The sequence below is a fragment of the Copidosoma floridanum genome, unplaced genomic scaffold (genome assembly GCF_036245765.1).
Source record: "Copidosoma floridanum isolate Cflo_tuat_1 unplaced genomic scaffold, Cflo_Japanese_pri ptg000034l, whole genome shotgun sequence".
Classification (NCBI taxonomy): domain Eukaryota; kingdom Metazoa; phylum Arthropoda; class Insecta; order Hymenoptera; family Encyrtidae; genus Copidosoma; species Copidosoma floridanum.
In genome coordinates, this window is record NW_028321911.1 from 5,618,382 (window position 1) to 5,640,878 (window position 22,497).

At 32.4% G+C, this 22,497-nt stretch overlaps 1 protein-coding gene across 2 annotated transcripts in view; it reads right to left on the reverse strand.

Annotated features, from left to right (window-relative positions):
* Positions 1-22,497, reverse strand: part of LOC106647071 (uncharacterized) — a 1,322,627-nt gene that overhangs the window by 401,684 nt on the left and 898,446 nt on the right. The window contains exon 8 of one of the 2 annotated variants that reach the window (XM_089597594.1): positions 3,431-3,570. The exons of the other annotated variant lie outside the window; for it this stretch is intronic. Coding sequence (XP_089453720.1) covers positions 3,453-3,570 — 118 coding nt within the window. The 3' untranslated portion in view covers positions 3,431-3,452. Of the gene's footprint in view, positions 1-3,430; positions 3,571-22,497 lie in introns of those variants that run through there. 2 annotated transcript variants of the gene reach the window in all.

Here is a 22,497-nt window from a genome sequence, read left to right on the forward strand (position 1 = left end):
AAGTACAGATTGACACGCGTTTATTAGCTATCTGTATACGAACCTATAACATTTGATATCAATGCACAATTACAAATATAGATATTTTTCTATAATTCACGAATAATTTTGTACTATGCAGTTTTTCTGCCATAGAACTCCAAGAGATGACGTTAATACTGTCCACTCTGGGCACCAGGCACCTCGGAGATCATCGCCCTTACCATAATCATTATAAGCAATTCTCAAAACTCCCGAGTAACGAGCCTCAACCCTCTACGTTACAAATTTCCATAAAGAATATTTTATTTTCATAAAACCTCAAGAGATAATGTTAATACACTCCACCCTGGGCACCAGGTACCTAAAAGATTATCGCCATCGTTATAATTGTGTTCAGTGACCTAAAAAACCCCCGAGAGACCATTTTGGAGACTGAATATCAATTTTACGAAATTTTTTACCACGTCACACGTCACTTTTTTGAGGTGCCTATAAGGAGTGAAAACTGTCTTACTTTTTAAAATTTGTATTCACCAGAATAGGTTAAGAGTGATAAATGTTCCTGAAGGTTCTGGAAACAAAATCTAAAAGGTCCTATTCATATTGGTTGTATTTTCCCCTTTTTCTAGATTTTAAAGTTTTTTTCGCTTATTCACTGGATTATGCTTACTTATCAGAAAAAATAGCAACTAAGTCAATTAAGTAAAATCATTATTAAACCCTGTAAATCACGATTATAAGAACTAATAGAGTATATATTTTCTCTCTCTCTCTCTCTCTTTTACTTTTTTTTGTCATTCACTCTCTCTCCCTTTATATGTGTAAATGGGGTACCACTTATATCTATGCTTGCATATGTATATTGTGTATATCATTTAGTACTGGCTTGTCGATGCTGTTAATAAGACTCATGTTAGAATGAGGAAAGCATACATAGTTACATCTAGCTTTCCAAACAAACATTGACATATATTGGAACAAACGATACAGTGTGTAAGCTGGATTATCTCTTTCTCTTTTTGGACATCCCACTCTTTTAATAGCCATTCCCTAGCCACCACATAGCAGCTGCAAGCAGTGGTAAAAAGGCCGCAATGATCGGGAAAATCAGAGCACAAACAGTGTCGAAGAAAATGAGAAATTATCACCAGTCATCTTTTCTCTTTTGGTAATATACATCCGTTTGTAGTTAGTTTCATTTGAAAAGTGATAATTAGATGTTTCGTGACTTATAAGTATACATCCATCTGAAAGTTGACTTAAATAATTTAATGTTTAACTTTGAGAGTGCCTTATTGCTGTAAAAATTTGTGTAGTTTTCACTTTAAATGTTTAGAAGGAAGCTCTTCATTGCGGGTTACGATGGGACATATACTTCCCGTTGACAAGGATGGTGGGGAACAGGGATCCGTCAGCCAAAATGTTAAGGAAACATCCATGCACTCTTAGGGGACAGGGGAAACACTGGGTAGCAGGGGCAATACAGAGCAAGAGAGGAAGAGAGAGTCTACCAGTGCAGGGATCCATCAGCCAGAAAGCGTTAGAATCAAGTGCCCACTTATAGGGAGAGAAAACAAAGAGTAGTTCTGATGAACCACATAACCAGTAGGGAATTAATGGCAAATTTTAATATTCAATTTCAAAAAATAAATAGAGTTAGCAAGCATTGAATATGCTTTTACAAACATACTAAGTGACCCACAAATATGTGTTTCAGGAGATTAAATGTGTGTAAGTATGTTGACACCCTCACTTTGCTGCGTAAACAGTGTAACGCAATACGCATATACGTCTGTGCACTCACTGGGAGAGAAATGAGCAAGGGAACTGATTTTGATAAACGGTATTGGGATCTCAAAACATCACGTGACTTTCGCGATGTACGTAACCAAGTCAGGATAAATTAACACAGGCCTTATAGGAACAAATCTGTTTTTTTTTTTTTTTTTACGCCGGAAACAGTTGTAATACTATAAAAGCTGGTGAATAATATCTTCTTTAGGGAATAAGGGTATTGTATCTAATTTTTTTCATAACTCAATCGTTATATGAAACTTAAAACCTTTCTCTCAAAGTGAGAAATACACGTTAACCTGTACACATCCCTTTCACCACTGCTTATGTATATGTTTATAAACATAACTTTTATACATGCGTTTCTCACTTTTAAAGTAAGGTTTCAAGTCTCTTATAATAATTGAGTTGGGAAAAAAGTTAGTTACAATACCATTATTCTCTTAAAGAGATGTTATTTTCCAGCTTTTATAGTATTACAATCGTTTCAGGCGTAAAAAAAATAAGAATGGACCTGTCCTTATAAGGCCTGTGTTAATTTACCCCACCTATATATATTAAGACTTGGCTGTATACATCAAGAAAGTCACGTGATATGTTCAGATTTCCAATACAAATTTTTTTATAGATGTTTTAACAAATTAATTCTTGCGTATTCTATTATTTGTATTTTATTTTTTTTAACTAAATGACATACTATATTATCAATAAGTATCACTTTTAATGAGCCATTACAATTAAAATTCAGTAGGGAAAAAAAACTAATGCTATCTGGCTGATGGGTTCTCGAGGCTTTTATACATGACAAATCAACAGGAAAGATATTTACCGCAGTAACACACAGTAAAAAAAACATTTTGAACTTAGATGTATTTGCGAACCTTGCATTTTACAGAATACATGTGATTTCTACATACAAGCGAGAACTTTGTTCTTACCGCAGGACTCCAAGTCTCACACGCTGGTTTTTTCCGTATCGTAAGGAATTTAATGCTTTTTAATATTACAGTGAGAAATCGTCAATTAATTTAAGAAAAAATATATTGGATCCATAGTAATACATAGATTATAGGAAATTACCTATGTAATTATTATGTGTCTCAATATTAACTCTTCTTTAGTTTTAGGTTTGCAAAGTTTAATTTCTTTTGTTAAGCTTACTGACTTGTATGACTACAGTATCCAACAATTAATCTTACTGCACTTTAGGCACTGTGCATATGATGATTACCTGTTATCACCATACTCGTATAGTTAAGCCATAAGGACGACATCAAAATAGTGTTGAAATATTGGTAGATGTAATTTGCTGAACTAAAAAAGGCCACGTGCAAATTATTGAATCCTACATTGGTAAGTTCATTTTTGTTACATTGTTTATAAGACGATTGTATCGTTTCCGTCAAATCTATTTATTCTGTAATAAAAAATAAATTTAGTTTCTACCATGATTATAAAACATGTACTGTAGTTAAAAATTCCATGGTTTCTCGTGACTATCAACATCTAGTATAAATTTATTAATAAAAATAATGTCTTTAACGATTGCTAATTATTATTATACAGCACACTTAAGTTAAAGTTTTTCTTTTCGAAAAGTAATTGAACATTACGATCCTTTTAAGATTGCAAAAATTTATCTGTGTTTTCCTTCCACTTTCTTAATCAATTTAAAATCAAAAGCAATGGCACTTGTTAGCTGGACATTTACTTAGATATACTAAGCACTGATCTAAACAATATGCTATGGCTCCCTTTCTTCCTGCTATTTCTCCTTGTGGCTGACAATCTGTTCTGAAATAAACAGATAAAGTTTATATATACATAGCTTTTTGGTTTAAAAGTTTTATAGTAACAAATAAAAAGTAAAGAGTTTCTATCTATGGCACTGTATGCTGAATAGCAGGCTGAGACTATTCAACAGAAAAGATTTTGTATATTAAATAAGAGTCATGGCAATGTAATTTAGGACAGGGAAGGGGGTGCACTTCAAAGGTCATTAGCACCCTACTCTATCTTTGTATTCTCTTCTCTTATTCACTTTAGTTTAAAAACAAAGTTAACAGTTGCATAAGTAGCAAAGAGAAATGTTTTATGAATTATTACAGTAAGTTTATAAGGTACACTAACAGTTCAGTGTGAGCAACTTAAAATATTCACACAACTTTTAATACATTACACCTTCTGGAAATTTTAGAAATAAATTCTTTAACAACGTCATTTGAGTCTAAAGCCAAAGTCTTTTTTCTGTATACGTGCAGTATTGCTAGAAGGTTAAGTTTTCTTTGGTTCATTGGAAGTTGATGGTACACCCTGATGTGTCGAAGGGCGCTTGGTGACCGTTGACATAACGTCAATGTAGCTGATACTTAAAAGAGCTAGACTACTAGCTTATCTATTTGAGCACTCACTGACCTTGATATTTTTGGTAGATTAGTCTGTTCCCTTGTGTGTTATCAAATGGTCTTTATCTGCGATATAAGCTATTTTCATTTGCAATATTAGTAACTCGATATTAAAGTTGATCGTGTGAACACATTAATTAGTCTGGATAACATTTTCTAAAAAGCTTTTTAAGTGAAACTTTTTATGTTGGGCCATGAACAGCCACATGTGGAAAAATGCTTTACAAAAAAAAGTAGCCACCCACCCTGCGACCCAAGCTCTCTCCTTAATCTCCTGTCATACACACTCTCTCCTAATCTGTCTCTCTCTCTCTCTCTCTCTCTCTCTCGAATGTGTACCACCCGCTCTCTTCCCCTCACGCTGCTACTGTACCTATATATTGTACACATATAAAAAAAAAATGTGGTATATATGTTTCTACGCTACGACTAAAGCCATGCGGTTTCTTAAGCTGAGATAAAGGTGTAGAAAAAAGATGCAGGAAAAGAAATACAATTGTACATACCTATACTAGAAGCAAAGTATACGTATGTATATTGTATACGTATTTATACGTGTTGTATGTTCGATTATTATACACATGTCTGTTCAAAAACATGCACAAGTTATGAAATATGTAAAATACGATAACCTTATCTTTGAAAATGAGAAAAAACGCTGTATCTCGGAAGGGAAGCCAAATTGGCTAAAAATAACAATTTTTATGGGAGTCCTAAAGGAGATTTAAATGATTTAGGTGTACCAATATAGAGGGGCTTAACTATGCACAAATGTAACCTGAATTATTTTCTTTCTTGACATTATCTTAAAAACAATAAGTTAAAAAAAGTTTTTCTTTTGTATGCCATGTTTGAAAATCAATATGGACATGTATAAATTCTTGGAAAAATTTTTGTCACAACATAACTTCTTTTAATAATCACTCTATGTATAAAAAATAATTATTAAAGTGCAAAAATATATGTTACGTGGCTTTATACATACAACCACAAAATTCTCAAAACACTGAAAGTCTTATCCCAAACAAAAAGCTACATCCTACATACCTTACCTATTAACTTATTTATTTTTTATTTTGTATCATGTGTTATAAGAATAATTATCTCGTGACTAAAACCATTATTTTTATTATTAATTTAAAAATAAGTAGAGATTGGTTATAAGCACGGGTGAGCTTTAATATTAATTAATAAATAATCAGAGAAAACGAGTTGAATGAGAAATTACAACTTTACAATGGAAAGTAGCTGTATGTCTATGGTTTTTCTGAATCTCCATCAGGAAGAGTAAATTATTTTACTTTTTTGGTAGCCAAAATTAAAAAAAAATTGAATTCGTTACATACAATGATTCTCACACAAATTTATTGTACATATAGTATGTCAAATCAAATGTATGAATGGTAATTTTAAATGTAACAGACAAATTGACCTAACTGGAGAAAAGCACTTTTTTACGGGGCACTATGGTGAGCATTTTTGTTTCTTTCTGTATTTTATGACCAACAATTTGTACATATTATAACTAATTTATACATTAATTAGATGTGGTCCAAATTCATACATATATTTTGGCAAACGTGGAAGTATTCAAAATCACGAATCACGTGTAACATAAGTAGCATGAATAAGTATGTATATTTTATGCACGTGCGTGCTCTAATCGGTGATAATAATTAAATTTTGACTGTTTGAATACTGAATTCCTAAAGACCTGTTGAAATTAGGTGTTATCTCATTTTCTCAGTATCTATCATACCAAATTTCATAACATTTGAGTTCAAAGTTTTACTTCTACTGGGGGTTCCAAGAGACAAACCAACTTTTTTATTCAATAATTCAGAATAATAGGTCCAAACTAAGATAAGTAGTGTATTTAGATTGACTCAAACTTTATTTTTTACATATTTTTTGACTAGTTTAACACTAAAATAAATATCCAACGCAGAATATTTCTAGGTGACAGCTGTACAGCTTCTACTTTATTGTAAATCCATCCCAGGCATTTTCGAAGAATTGAAATACAGGGTATTGTAGACATAGTTAGTTTTATATTTGTATCAGCATGAGCTTTTTCTGTAACCATCAATACACGATAAGAATCGAATGTTTTCATGAAACTGTACAAAATTCGTAATGGTTGTGCAGAATACTAAGCGCTGGTAGGAAAATGATCATTATTTTTTATAGGCTCAGCTTCTTTCTTTTCTGAGTTACAGATTGAGAGGGCAATATGAAATGCCAATAAAGTTTGTATATCTTCTTGAGATGGCCATGACGAGTAGCCCTGTAATCATCAGTTATATAACATAACAAGCAATCATCTAGCATTACTGTAAGAGTTTTCTGAACATTTACTTACGACAAGTCATTCTTCACTGTTTTGGAAAGAGTTTTTTCTGTATCATCACACGCATTTTATTGATCTGTGAAATCTTCTCTTACTTGTAGAAAGTTGATGACTACGTATCAAAAATAAGTAGACAACTGCTCATTGCTTATTGTGTCAGTAGTTTCATTGGCTATCAGACGAAGAAAAAGACTAGTATTTCCATTACAAATGAGCTAACACTGCATGGGGTGCAATCATTATTAGAATCATTTTATTCTGAATATTATGACTAACCCACTTATCCTACCGTTTAATTTAATTAAAAACTTTTTCATAAAAAATGTTTGAAAGGTTTTGTTACCGTCCAGGGTTTTCTTTATTAATTATAAAATGTTAAAATAATTCTGATTCTTTCAATTCAATCGATATACATAAATTTGATTCTTAAATGTCGCGTGCAGCTCTGATTTTAAAACCTTGCACTTGATAGTACCACCTTTCACCCGCTAGGTGGCAACTAATAGTTTCTGGCAATCATCACAAGTAAGAAAGTTGTTTAAAGTACATAAGAAGGGCTGCATGACTTCTCGAAATCATCGTTTCGGATAACACGATCCAAGCCATATCTAGGCTCTCGCTCACTCAACGAGACCTATGCTACGACAGTGGCTAAAAGCACCAATAAATTTGAGTAAAATACCTATGTTTAATACATTGAAACTCGATGTATGAACTCTTACGCCACCCACTCTTGCCTTCATTATCCACACTACGAGGCACTGTTATCCAACTACTGGAAGAGTTGGACAAACAATCGAGGCTCTTTTCCGCTAGTAGTCGCATCTCATGGCTATGGATTCGTCTCGACTACTGTGAGTCACTGATCAACCAGTAACCAGTGACACTAGCTCCAGCAGTGGCATCGAAATCCATCAGAAGCACTGCCTTTCCTTGCCTGTAGTCTCCAGCATAGAGTGTTTACTGCTGCTCGATACTCACAACCAAACTACCCATCAGCGACACCAACTTTAGCGTTGGTATTGGAGTTCAGCAGAAGCACTATCTCATTTCTCCTAGAGTCTCCAATCCAGAGTTCTCTCTGTGGATTCATCTTTACAGCCAATTTGACTCCCTGGGAGAGGATTCTCATCTATCCTGATTCCCTTTCGTTGTTCTAAGCCGCGTACTCCAATAGGTCGCTCATAACAGTTCTCTTTATTATCTGTTGATCCTTGCAGTACCTGGCCTGAACGTTCAAAGAATTAAATAGAGCTGATGGTGGGGCGCATTGCGATATGTACAGACTATTATTCTTGTTTCAGTTATATGCTAAGATAAACTACTTCTAACACGTTCTTTAATACCTAAAAAACATTTTCAGCAGAATTGGAATGAAAATAACTAGACTAATGTTATTCCAGATTTTCCTAAGCCTTTCACCAGTTTCGAATTATCTTAGAAGTTGATACTTTCTCAATACCTCTCATACCGTTGGAATTTTCTGTGTAATGTGTTTGGATGCAAATCAAGTACAAATTTTTTTTTACGATAACATAGCCATTTAAACTTGAAAAACCAATCCTGAATGCAAAAACAGCTACTGTCATTCTTAGTGATCCCTTATAGTGAGCATTTGGAGCTATTGCTGGCTACCTCTAGCAGCAGGAGGCATTAGCTAACTACAGGAGAAATGGCTAGCCGCAGCCTCATGTACAATTCGTACATACAACTGGCCTATGAATGAACTATAGACTGAGCAGCTGCTAACTGCAGTCGGCCACTGCTTGTTGTCTGCTGTAATTAGCTATCGCTAGCTGTAGCCAGCGACAGCTTTGACTACTTACTGTGAGCAATCTCTTAAGAAACTTAAAATTTTTCAATGGCACGAATCGCTTTATTAGCTTTCCTTCTATGACCATAGGTACCATGTAAATCTAATCAATATAAAAACTAACGATTCCCAAACCAAACGTCTACTGCCTGTCAATATTATTTCAAAGAGTAATAGGAAAGTAAAGCAAACAAGAAGAAAAATCATCTCACCACTACTAATAATATTTCATAACACGCGAGAAACATATATCTAAAAATATCCCACCTTTCATCTTAGATCAAGAAACTTGATGTGAAATACTCAGAAAGTGTATGAAAATTTAAAAAAGCATGTGCACATGTTATATTATCCAACAATTTTTTATCACTGTCATTGTCACGTGCATCCATCAAGGAGAAAGTGTCTGACGCAACGTTTAAGCTTAATCCATGTTCGCTTCTATATTAGAAATGATACAACCCATAATAAGCATAACGTTTTGTAAGTAAAAAGACAATAGTCAAAATTAAAGCAAATAAAAGAATAAGAAAACTGACTAGAGCAAAGCCTTCTTGACTACACTTTTCTCTGAGCCATATCTGTTAGATTGTAAGAATTTCCATTTTTTCCAATAAATTCTAAATTAACCACGTCTCTAGCCCCATCAGTTTCTTAGACAAAACGCTAATAAAGGAGTTTTACAGCTATCACAAGGTAAAATCTGCTCTTATAACGTATAATAAAGTAACTGAAAATACCAAAAATAACTTACTTCTTGTATACCAAGAATCTTTCTATACAAATTTAAAAAAAATCGTTACATCTTTCTCATCTTGATATAGTACACAGTGTATCACAAAAAATGAGCGATATAATACAAACTGAATTCACATTTGACTTTATACAACTACGATTTAAATAAATACACAAAAAATAATACTCAAGGCTACATAACAAATACCAAACGGTAAGTTAAAGAAAAAAAGTAAGTTAAACTAAGTAAGTCATAGCTGATAGTCAAGTAACACGCATGTACAGATAGTTTTAGGCTGCATTTACATAAATATCAATTTTTTGCTGGTAACGTGACAACTGATGACAACAATTGCGTGTTAAGAATGCTGATAACTAGAATTGTATGCTAATGAGGCTCAACTATTTTACGTGCTTAATTCGCCAACCCTGACTCCGATCAATTAAATATGGTGAGTTGTAAGAGCTCCTCATAAATAAATAAAAACAACCACTGGACGCTAGAATCATGACATGCCCAGAAGCCTAAGGCACAAATAATGAACGTGAGAATGACATTGAACCAATTAAACAGTACATTTGTATTAGTAATTTACAAAATAAAAAAGAACAAATATTTGTGCAAATGACAGTAAAGGTAGCATTTAGCACGCCACATAGCACATGTATCGTATGTAAAATTTAAAAAAATCTATTGAAGCTAATTATCTGGTCCACGAAATTTACCTATGAAATTGAACTTTAAAAGACAAATAAAATTGAGGCTCTTATGACGTTAGACTTAAGGTATCTGACAACTGGATTTACTAATCGAAAAAATTAACTTAATTTTCAGTAAAGAAGATAACAAATTTTTTACAAAAAAAAACTTGAAAAAAAAATAGGGTTAAAGAATAGGTTAGTTAATTAAATGTTAACGTGGAGATATTTATTTAGTACTATAGTCCAAAAAAATTTACAATGTGAAGAAAAGTCGTCTTTAACTATAGAAAGTGAGATCTGTAGCCTCAATAACCTTTGTTTGTGCTATTATTTTAAATATTGGTGCCACTCAAAGACTTCTATCCCCACTGTTCATTGTTTTAACAAAAAACTAATGAAGCAAAAGATAATCTCAGAACATTTGTACAACAACACTTATTCAACCTGGAAATTGTTTCTGTTGCGTGCTTGGGAAGCTGGAATTTTTAAAACGACAGATTTTCATGAAATGGAGGTCACTTACTAGAAGTCTCTTCCTCTTAAAAAAAAAAAAAAAAGATAGACCAGTATTTGAACACACAACCTTTTGATTGATAGCCAAGCATTTTAACCACAGGGGTATCAAGATATTACGATTACTATAGTTCTTACTGTCTACATTATGTATGCTACTGAAAGCACAGTTTTGAATCACTGAATTGTTTAATAAACCTTACTAATGATAAACATATTTTCTAAATAATAAACATTAAATAAATGTATTTACCATAAATATGGCTGTGTAGATAAAATCAGATAAGGTGCGTTATGACGCATTAAGTATTAGTATTTTATGCATTTGGTGCATATTAAATTATTTAATAAATAAGTTAATTATAAAAAAAAGCATGTACAATAAAGTTGTGGAACGTATCGATAGTTTTTAAGGATGCTTACTTCAAATTGGATAAATAAATTAAGTTGAAAGATCACATAATTATATTAATATGATAATTCATCAAATTCGTAATAAATACACTATGTGAAATCATCATGTATGTATATCTCGAGTTTCATATCGTTTTAATGGTTTTTAAGGAAACTTATTACAAACTTGATAAACAAATGATGTTGAAATAATAAAAATATATATAATCAATTTAACAGTTTAATCAATAAATCACGTAAGATCATTTTTTATGAACATATCAAGTTTCATATGATTTTAATGGTTTTTGAGGGTGCTTATTTCCAATTTGATAGGCAAATTATGTTTAATAGGTAAATAATTTTACTAATAGTTGATGAATTTATAAATAAATTAGGTAGGATTATTACGTATGTATTTTTTCAGTTACATGTTGCTCTAAAAGCTTTTAAGGCCACTTATTTCGAATTTGATTAACAAATTGTATCAAAATGTTAAATAACTATATAATTAATTTAACAAATTAATTAAAACGTTATAAAGGATCAATTTTAATAGTAACATATGATTATAACGGTTTTTGAGGGTGCTTATTTCAAATTCGATAAGCAGTTTAGGGCAAAATATCAATCAATTATTATATAAATAATTTATTTATCTATATATATAACCATGCATATAAAATTCTATGTAAAATGCATTGAAAATAGTTTTCCAATTCCTACGTAACGTTTTTTTTGGCTCTCACATGGTGGTGCCAGCTGTTATCACTTATAAATTACGGCCGCAACAAGCTTTGTAAAGAGGTAGTGTCACAAAATCCAAGAATTTAGCAACGCCTTGAAAAAATTTGTATAAGCTCATAATTATACATAGAATAACATAATTATATTTCAGATATTCTAGCTTCACCGTTTTTGAGAAATGGATTATCTATTAAACACGTACTTTTACCGGAGAAAAAATATTTTACAGATTTCAATTAAAAAAATTTTTAGACTTTGCTGAAATTAAAGTATAATGTAAAATAGTATGTTTTAAACATCATATCTAGACAGCAGCACCCATAGCCTTACCGTTGTTGAGTTATTACATATAAAAGCGTGTATTAAAAGATCCGTAAAGATGTTACAACGAAGATCTTACCACCAACTCAATGTTGAAGTACAATGTAACCTTTAAATGTATGTATACTTATACGTATAGATATACGAAAGGTTTTCCCCTCATGTGGCATTGCCACATTTATTTTCACTTGTCTATTTTGGAACACATAATGTATTTCAGAGCACACATTAACCATACATTGTGACACTACCCCCTTAAGACATTCCTTTCCTATCTGACAGTCGTCTTTGTAAGGTAAAGCAATTTTAAGTAATACGCAGAAAGCACATGTATTTTATTTTGAGGTTAATTTTTCTCGTGTTGCAACGTGTCAATGACTTGAGCGTTAATAGTTTGTGATAATGATTCTCTGTAGGTGTAAAGTGCGTTTTAATGTTCAGTTTTTAGCTGTAAGCAATAATAACATTAATAGCTTAAGAATCTGCTTGTTCTTTTAATTCAAATAACATGGGTTCAAGTCCTTAAAAATCAATATTTGATAAGTCGAGGGAATTGACGAAATAATAAGAAAAATAATTAAAAATAAAATTTAAAAACAAAATAAAATCAAAAAAGACAATAATAAATGAAACAAAATAAGAAAAATTAACAATTAAATAAAATAAATAGAAAGAAAATAAGTTTTTTTTTAAAGTGAAAAATAGAAATTCAATGAAAAAAGGAAATGAACTGAAAAAAAGTTAGAGAAAAAAAAGTAATGAAAAAAAAAGTTTTAAAAAAAATTACGGAACAGTTCAAAAAGACATTAAAAAAGTACTATGAAATAAAAAAAAAAATGAAATTTAAAACAATGAAACTTAAAAAAATGAAAAAAAAAAGATTAAATAAAATGGTTTACAAAAAATTAAATAAGAAAAATTGAAGGAAAAATGAGAAAATTTAAGAAAAAATAAACCAGGGGGTATAAATGGGTCATGGGATCTACGGTTAAAACAAAGTGGCTAAAACATGAGATGAGTGCTGAAAAATAATTAAACATGAGATGTGTATCAAAAAACATTATAAAATAAAAAAACACGATTTCTCAGGTAACAAGGAGGTTGAGAGACCTATAAAAAGAAGTAAGCTCTATGAAAATAAGTTTTACATACCTGTAGTTCAGTTAAATAAAAACTTGAAAAACGAGTAAAAACAAAACAAAAAAAAAGAAACAAAATAGTCCTAATGGTTTAACTTTAAGAGAACGTCGTGCATATATACAGTAACTGAACTACATACATGCAGTACTTATTCTTATAGAACTTTATGCTTGTTACAGGTCTCGCAATCCCCTTGTTACCTAAGAAATTGTGTTCCTTTCTTCAATGATGTTCTTCGATACACATCTCATATTTAATTATTTTTCGGCACTCATCTCATGTTTAAACAACATTAAATTAAACAACTTCGTTTTTATCGTGGATCGCATGACTCATTTATACCCCCTGGTTTGTTACTTTCAATTTAATTTACGCATATATATGTATCTCTGTGTGTATAATAATACTGGCAGGGCTTGTCCTCCTGCTACACTTTACAATTTCTTACTACTGAAGCTTAAGGACGTTCGGAAGAGATAGTGGGGGGAACCACTTGTGGGGTAAGGGGGAAGTAGCGATGAGTGAAGACTTGGCATCGCCGCATAGGTCTCCTATGTGTGAGACACATATATACACACATCAGGTGGTGTGCACTCCGCAGTGTCTGCAGTTTGCACTGTTTGCTGCATCGGTTACGGCAGTGTATGTGTATATTTGTAATGTATTTGCGCTAAAGATGTAAGTATTAGATATTTATTCGTTATAACAATGTAATAAAAATGAGTGAATGATTAAAAAGACTTAAAACATGTATATGTACATACAATTATATTCGTAGCTAATGTAAATAAAATTCTTGAATTTTTATGTGACTTGAAAAGTCTCATTGAAAGTGATATGTTAAATAATTAGAAAACACTCTAGTCTCTGTAATTACAACAAGCATGTGATTTTGTTATCTTGTATAAAAAAATTGTATTGTATAAAAATTACAAATTAAAAGTTTTACTAAGAAAAATAAATATGTGTTATTATAATACATTGTTTCATTATAAGTATGGGTGAACCTATGTAGATACACTTACACATATGTATAAGCTTATGTTTTATACATAAATTCATAAATATCTACCATAATATTCAAATATTTACTGATTTACGTCCTGTAACGTTTTAAATTTCCCGCTTCTTACGACGTTGCCGTTGTGATTTTGTCGAACTATTATTTAATTTTCTTATTTATAAGCTAATCACACGATCGTTGTGAGACTTTGTTAACATATAGTTAATAACATTATCTGTGACATATAAAAAGATTGGTGGTATTTATCACGCCAATTTTTTTTAAACTGAGTTTCTATAAGTTTCCTCATAAGCGACCGTGTTACAATGACTGAATTTTAAAATTCAATATCTCAGAAACAAAACAGATGAACCTCTCGAGATTTTAACAGCTCCATTGTAACAACAATAAGAAAGTCTGGTTCCAATTCCAAAAATGTTCATCACAGGATTTTATCTCTACCGAACGTCCTTAAATTAAAAGTCGTTTAATTTAATTTATAGAAACATGTGTAATATTCGAATTTTTTTATTGCTACATACTTTATATACTTAGTTGAGTCTATATTGATGAATCACATGGTGTTTGGTTTTATGATAGTAAACCTAATGCTTACCATAAGTATAAATTAAAAACATTTTCACTATCTATGTTTTTTTTAAGAGCTTGGGGCTCTATTCACACAACATATTACAAAGAATGACAGATATACTGTTGGCTTCACTAATCAAGTTAACTTATTTTAATATAACTTATTCAAAATATCGTTTGTCACATGTCTTAGAAAATAAAACATGTTTAAGCTTTTGCGTGCTTAAGATATTGATACCTTTATTGCACTGCATTTAGCTCCCATTTGTTAATTTCTCACATTTTTTCAAACGTCTTTTTTTTATAGAGATACATTTATCAGTTTGATTATTAATATTCCTTTGCAGTTAACAATAAGCGCTTATAACTTTTCACTTTTAAATTTTACTTAAAACTTTACTTTAAAATTAAGGCATGTTTTTTTGTTAGCTTGTTGTTGAACTAAATTGATAAGTAAACAGCTGTAATATTATTATAAATCTATAACTGAATATAAACTTAAATTTTTTAAAGTAAAAAAAATTAGTAGGACAAATTTAAGATTGATATTTTAAACTATGAATTGCCCGTTTTCTCTTGCAATATATTTGTATTAAATGTTGCTTAGCCACACAAATTATGACAGAACTTAGTCAACTGTCAAATGTTTCAATCATTAAATGACAGCTGCTTTATACGATCATGACATTGGCCCAAATGTAATAACATAATTTTACCTGAGCAATGAAAATTTTTTTTTCTTCTTAACTTTAAAAAACTGCTTGACAATTAAGCATTTATACATTATTAAAAAAAAAAAAAATTTATAATTTATCTTACCAAAATAGTTGAATACACATTGATCAAAAAGATTAGTATCACATACATAAATATGCATCCAAATTCTGTTAAACTTCATGATCCGAATTCAAGTATTTCTGATGTTATTTCAACTAGTGTTTGATTTTGAAATGATAATAGCATAAAAAAATTAAAGCTTCCACTTTTATTGAATATAACGAGTTTTAACGTATTGTTATAACGATTTTGACGTTAACCGTTAAAGTTTTAATTAATCTTATAGAATATACTTTGTTGAAAATGCTCTGTTCTAAATAGTTTCAAACAAAACACTTCCACTGCTCATTGTATAATCCTTGAATGCAACAATTTTTTATGAAAAATGTTTACGAAAAAAATATACATAATAGAAAAAACTGTAATAAATAATAGCAGAGCTATTCCTTAACTTTTGTTTTCAAACATTTCATAATAGTTATACGTGATAATTTTTACTGCTAGAATGGTAGGTATAATGTTATGCATGCATTAACGTTAAACATGTTTACTTAGACAAAAAAAGAAAGAGATAGAGGTGGCTAAGTAGCAGGTACTTTGGGTAAAGCTTTTGCCCATCAGAGGAGGGTTTAAGTTGAGTTACACAGAAACGTCAGCGAGGCTACGAGCTATGAACAGCGGCTCTTAGTTGAGTCAACAGGGAGGCCTATTGACTTGAGCTGGGACTACTCGTCAGCGCCGCACCACACCAAGGGAGCGCCCGTGCAGCGAAGCTTGCTTAGCAGCGTCGCCGTAAGTACCTACCAGCAAATGGATTATTTACAAGGGGCAGTGGCCCTCCGGAAGCCTGCGTAGTGTGCCTGTCGTTGAGCATTCGTGCTTGACGGGTGCAAACACAGACACCCATAAGTGTACACTTACGAGTTTATTTTGTATCCATTTTATATTCATTTAAATACACTCCCTTTTATAAAATATCACTCGCAAGTGTTTTTTTGTTATGTGCCCGATTCTTCCCTTGTGATAATCCGCATCGTACGCACCCCGTAACAAATCTTATGCTTGAGTTAGTAAAAATGTGTGCATAGCCCTCTACTACGTATCTTTTTCTAAAGCTAGTGCGTTTAAAGTAAATTGCTTGACTTGTTCTCCTTTTTTCTTAGTTGGCCGTGATTCATCTTATAGCTTCCAGCTATATACTATTGGAACAGCACGACGAATGGGCTACTCTTCTCTTTTTTTAAATTATTACAGCAACGACAAATTTTTTGCCTCATCCAAGCCCTTACTCACACTCTTGCTTCGAGCAAAAGTTATTCTCACGTTATTAAATTTATTTTGTTTATTACCTTATAAAACAATTAGGTAATTTAGTTACAATCTTAACTGTTAAATAGAATTCGATTTGTTGATATAAGGATTTTTCTCGACACGTACAATAAATGTGATCGTGCTTTTTTTTCACTGAAGTAAGCGCTGATCATAATCTTGACTATACATGAACACGTTACTTATTATTGTTTATTGAAACAAGTGCACCTTATTCATTTGATTAGAATTCATCCCGTTAAACTGAGCAACGTGCTTGACCTCTATTTGGTGGACTAGAAACTTATAAAACTAATTTGATTCATTGAAAACTCTTACAGTGTCAATTAGTTTTATGGTTCAAACAAACCAATCGTTATTAAAACAAAAAGTAAATCAAGAAAAAACGTCATTTTACAGTAGCAGAGCGTGCTTATGTCTTAAGAAGGTCACAGGCGAGAAAAAATTCTTAATCTCGTCTTTGACTCTTGGGTTTTTCCGATATGATTAAGTGTTTGACGTTGATTCACGTATAACGCCGAGCTTATTATTGTGTTTGTTAATAATGCCGCTTATTAATTGATTATTAATCTTCAAGTTAAATTTCTTAGTTGATGAAAAAACTTCTGAAGGCTCAGTTAAAACTGTGCACTAATATTTAAAACTTTTACTCTTACTTTATAACTAAGGTCAAGTATAAAAATTAAGCCCTATCTTATCCTGAGACACGTTTAATATTCTGGAGACTCATTCGAAAAACTTTGTCACCTGGCATGATGATTTAGATGAGTTTCCAGTCAGCTAGGTACGTGAGTCATATTTTTAGAATGATCTTCCCACTATTATTAAAGATGAATACACCCATTCTTAGTTGCATATCAGAAATACAACGAAAATGTTACAATTTTCCTTGCCACCTTGCCCATAATCTGAACCAATTAATTAACATAGTGATGCTCAATGAACGGTTGTTCTTAACGTTAGATCCCATGCACGAGAGGTGATTTGACATTAAGTATTAATTAGACACTGTAAAAATATACAAACGTTCTTATTTCTTTCTTTGTACTTGACTACAGGAAGTATAGTACCAGACTGACTAAAAATACATACATTGAAGTACAAAGATAAAAATAGATGAGGGGCGTGGTTAAAGGATCAATACACATTTGGAAAGATATATTAAATACATTGAACAAGACGTTCCCTCAAGAATTATTTCAAATATAAATTTTCAAATTGTTTCTTCAAGTCCAACATCTGTACAAAAATTCTTACATGTATTAGTACAAGAGCACTTGGTGAGAAAATCAGCAATCACTTCCTTTGATGTCTTGTTTTGAATGATTAGTTCACCTTGATCAACTTTTTGTTTTATAAACTGTTCCTTGACTGCAATGTGCTTCGTGCTTGCACTAAAACAGGCATTTATGGCCAGGTTGATCGCTCCTTTGTTATCGCAAAACAACGTTACAGGGCTTGGTTTTTGGATCTTTAGATCCTCTGCAAATCGCTTTAGCCACAAGGCTTTTTGGGTAACACAGTAAAGAGATGGGTATTCTGCATCTGAGCTGTATGTTGCTGTAGTCTCTTGCCTCTTAGAAGCCCAGCTGATTGGTCCTCCTTGTAAAATGATTGGAGCCGGATTTACTGAACGTTATTTTCAATGTAGTAGTGCCCTTTAGGTATCTTGGCACATGTTTAGCTGTCTTCCAGTGTTCTTTAGTATAGCTATTGTTGTATTGACTAAGGTGACTTACAGCACAGGCCAACTCTGGTCTAGTGCATAGGCTTAGGTAAAGCAGGCTTCCAATAAAGGCCTGATATGGTACATCATTAGGTTTCTTGAGCTCTCGCTTTGACCATCTCAAGTAAACTGTGGTATCCAGAGGATCTAGATTAAGACTTAAACTGTACACACATTCGTCATTCAATGACTGATTCAGATGTATATCTACAAACAACTTGTGAAGCTTCTGGTTCCACACACGGCTGTCCTGTTTCAGCCCATTAAGTGCCTTATGAAGTCTGCAGAAACGGTTTGGATTCTTGGAGTTAAAAAATCCCTCTGGTTGCTGAAGATACAGCTCTTCAGTCAAGTTTTCATTGAGAAAAGCTGATTCAATGTCCAGGTGCTCAATAGTATGGCCATGACAGATGGCAAAAGCCAGTACGAGTCTGACCATGGAGTCCCTCACCACTGGAGCATAGGTGCTGCTGTAGTCTTGGCCTTAATTTTACTAAATTTCTTTGCCACCAATCTGGCCCTGTACACTTGTTTTCCCAGAGGAGCATGTTTTTTCTTCAACAACTATTTGGTTTTCACAGCATTTTTTTCAACAGATAAGTTGCACTGGGTCCAGGTTTTGTTGGAGTGAGTGGACATTATCTCTTTGTTCATAGTTTTAACCCACTGCCTATTTTCTAGTGTATTTACTGCTTCCTCATAAGTAATGGACTCACCAGTGTCAATAAATGCAGCAAAAGCTATGTCATAGTCTTTGAAACGCTCAGGCAACCTAGTGCTTCTTTTTGGTCAAGTTGTCGCTCCCAAACTTGAGGCACTATCGTGCTTATCTTCCTCAGCACTGTCCGATGACTCCCAACCAGGTTGCACGGGTTTCTGGAGTTGGACAGTCTCGGGTTGATCTGAACAGAGGGGAAAATGAATCCTGGATTCTTCTGAAAACTTAACGGGCGTTTCAATAAATGCAATGTCTTTTGATACCTGCAAATTTCTGATAATAGGATTCCATGGTTATAACGACTCTGGTTCAGAGGGTATTCCACAAAAATCATTTGCCTAGTTTTGGCATCCATTTTGCTTCGCTTTTGATCTGGCTAGAGCATATGTGCCTTACAACTAAGAATCCTGAGATAGCTGAAATTTGGCTTCGCACCAGTCCAGACCTCATGAGGTGTTTTACCGAGTAATGTCTGCTTGGGAGAGTGATTGTGAAGGTAGGCCGCAGTTGCCACAGCCTCAACCCAGAAACTTTAGTCAAGCTTGGCCTCAGACAGCGTACAGCGAGCTATCTCGAGTAAGATTCTATTTGCTCGCTCCCCTCTACCACGGCTGTTTTCTTGAGGGTTATACGGGATGTTAGTCTCGTGTTAGATGCCGAGATTGTCCAAGTATTCTCTGACCTCGTGATTTACGTATTCACGTCCATTATCAGTTCACAAGACTTTCATGTGACAACCCGTCTGCCTCTCTGCGAACCTTATTAAAAATGCAATAAGGTTGGGAATATCAGATTTTTTATTTGGGAAAAAATACGAACAACTCTCTTGTGTGATCATCCAAGAAGGTGAGAAAAGAGTGTCTTCCACTCAGAGATAGATCGGAAACCTGACACACGTCACCGTGAACTAGCGTAAATTTTTCTCTCGCCAGTTTAGAGCTAGCTGGGAACGGTGTTTGCACCAGCTTGCCTTCACAGCAACTATCACAATATGTTAGTTTCGCCCTCTCATTAAATGTTACCTCTATTACCTTATCGTTGCAAAGAATGTTCAGATTATCTAAATTTAAATGCGCTAGGCGTTTGTGCCATAGATTAACATTTATACTAGCTAAGGTTACATGTCTGTTTTGTTTTACTTTGTCTTTTGATTTTGCCTGTACAGAAGTGTTAAGTGTGTTAACACCACTGTTCACTTGCCTGCCTGTAATAACTAGCTGACCTTCTCTTGTATACACTTGACAATAATTGCCCGAAAATTTCACACAGTAGCCATTCTTTATCAGCGTGCTAACTGAAATGAGATTTGCAGCTAATTCAGAGATATATAATACACTGTCAAAACAAACCTCTTCATTTTCTCCTTTGAAGGAAATTTGCATGTAAGCTTGACCGATGCCTCACGCTTTGATGGTATGATTGATTGCCGCAAAAATCTTGCTCGGGTTTGTTGGTTCGTAGGCACGAAAAAATATCCCTGTTGTTGTATATATAAGCCGATGCATCCAAATCGATAAGCCACTTGTAACACAAGCTTTTTATAGATCTAGGACCACTAAATTTTGTACCTTCTGCAATAGTCATTATTTTTTTGATTGCTGTTATAAGCTTCAATGTATATTACAAGCTTAATCCTTTAATTTATGTAAATAAAAAAAGCGACAGTTAAATTGATTGAGGGATACACACTTCACTAATAAGCTTACTTTGTTTAGTTGTTGTTTTACCTGTTATGGTAAGCACAACACGAAGCTGTAACATAATAACACATAATCTTAAGTTAAAAATAGCCTCAACAAATCCTCTAACATGGTAATTCATGCAATTGTCAATTTTGCAGCCAAGTGTACTTTTATATTCTAGCATGTTGGGTAAAATCTAGAGATGACTTCAAACACGGGTAAAGTTAAAACTACAGGCGTAGGTGGTGATAATGCTTAAATATTGTGAGAACTATACTTTTTGATATTGTCTTTTAAAACTCCTGATAATAAGAAATAAGTTGACGTACTTGTACTACCTTAGATTTCTCAGTGCTTACCTAAGAAACGCATCATTCGTACTAGCTGGCCTCAAATTGAGGGTCTAGAATTAGCTAATCTATCACTATTGACGGGTTTTTCAGCTGAATCTTGAATTATAACTTTGTAGAGTAGCCTAGTCCTTATGTCGTCAGAAGCAACAGGCCTTTGTTTTGGCTTGATGTTGTTAAGTGAAATGTAAAAATTTCCCTAGAACAACATGACAAACAATATATAGTGAATATAATAATTCAATTTTAAGTGGAAAATTTGCAGGAATTAAAAAGCTGCAAAATTTTCCGAAAATTCTTCGTTTTTTAACATTTTTTGACAAATACCTGAATACTTTAAGCTTGTACAAAAAACTTTGCAAAGGATATTTTCGTCGTTTAATGAGCTATAAAATAAAATTTGTAAGCATTTAAAAAGTTCTTATTATTCAGTTGGAAGAGAAAATAAAATTGTAACAAAATAAAAAACTTATTCTTCAATGCTGTGACAGAAAAACAAGAAAGTGTTTGTTTTTAATATAATCTAAGAAAGTAGAAGTATAAGGTACAATCATTTAATTTTTTAAATTATATCTAGATATAGTTATAAAATAAAGCAGAATTTGTTATTCATTTAACATTTTTGTAAAATTTATGTTAAGTTTACGGCTTTTAACATATCTCCACGTAGGTTCTATTTCTTTGACGTAAGCTCTATGATCTTTATAATAGTTGAGTATCATTTAAAGATTTTTTACAATTTGAAACACTTATCTTATGATTAATTCATAACAAAGTTGCAGATATGTAATATAGAAGGCTATATAATGCGAGTTTTTAAACTTAACCAGGTCTGAACTGCTTAAACGCTTTTTCGTCATAAAGCACTAGTCTTTATCTCAGCTTCAGCGAAACTGTACGTATATAAGCTTTCACAACTTTTTTTTTTTTAATATCATAATTGGTACATGTTGTGCATAAAAGTCACAGTAAAAGTAGGTATTAAAATATATGTATGAATTTTTTATAATGTAATACTGTAAATACACTGATTGAAAGCACTTATGTACTTTGAAGATCGATAGCTTTAATAATAATTATTACATTTGAACTCACAAAAGCTTACATTTTTTCTAATTGTGAGCCCTATGCATATACTGAATTGAAAAACGTTATTTAAAAAGCTTAGCAAGCTTTGTTATTTTTAACTAAGCTGTAAATTAAAAAAAATGTTTAAAAAATAAACAAACTTTTCAGAATAATATCAAACCATAATGTGTGTAACAGAGCTTATGTAACAAATAAGGAGAGGGATATGTTTTAATCTGTAACGTTAAATTAAATTTTCTTAAATAATTATTCGTATAAGGAAAATTGTAGTACTTGTACGACTTATTCCTCATTTAACATCAAAAACAAGCTCCAACTTATATGTTTTTCAGAGCAT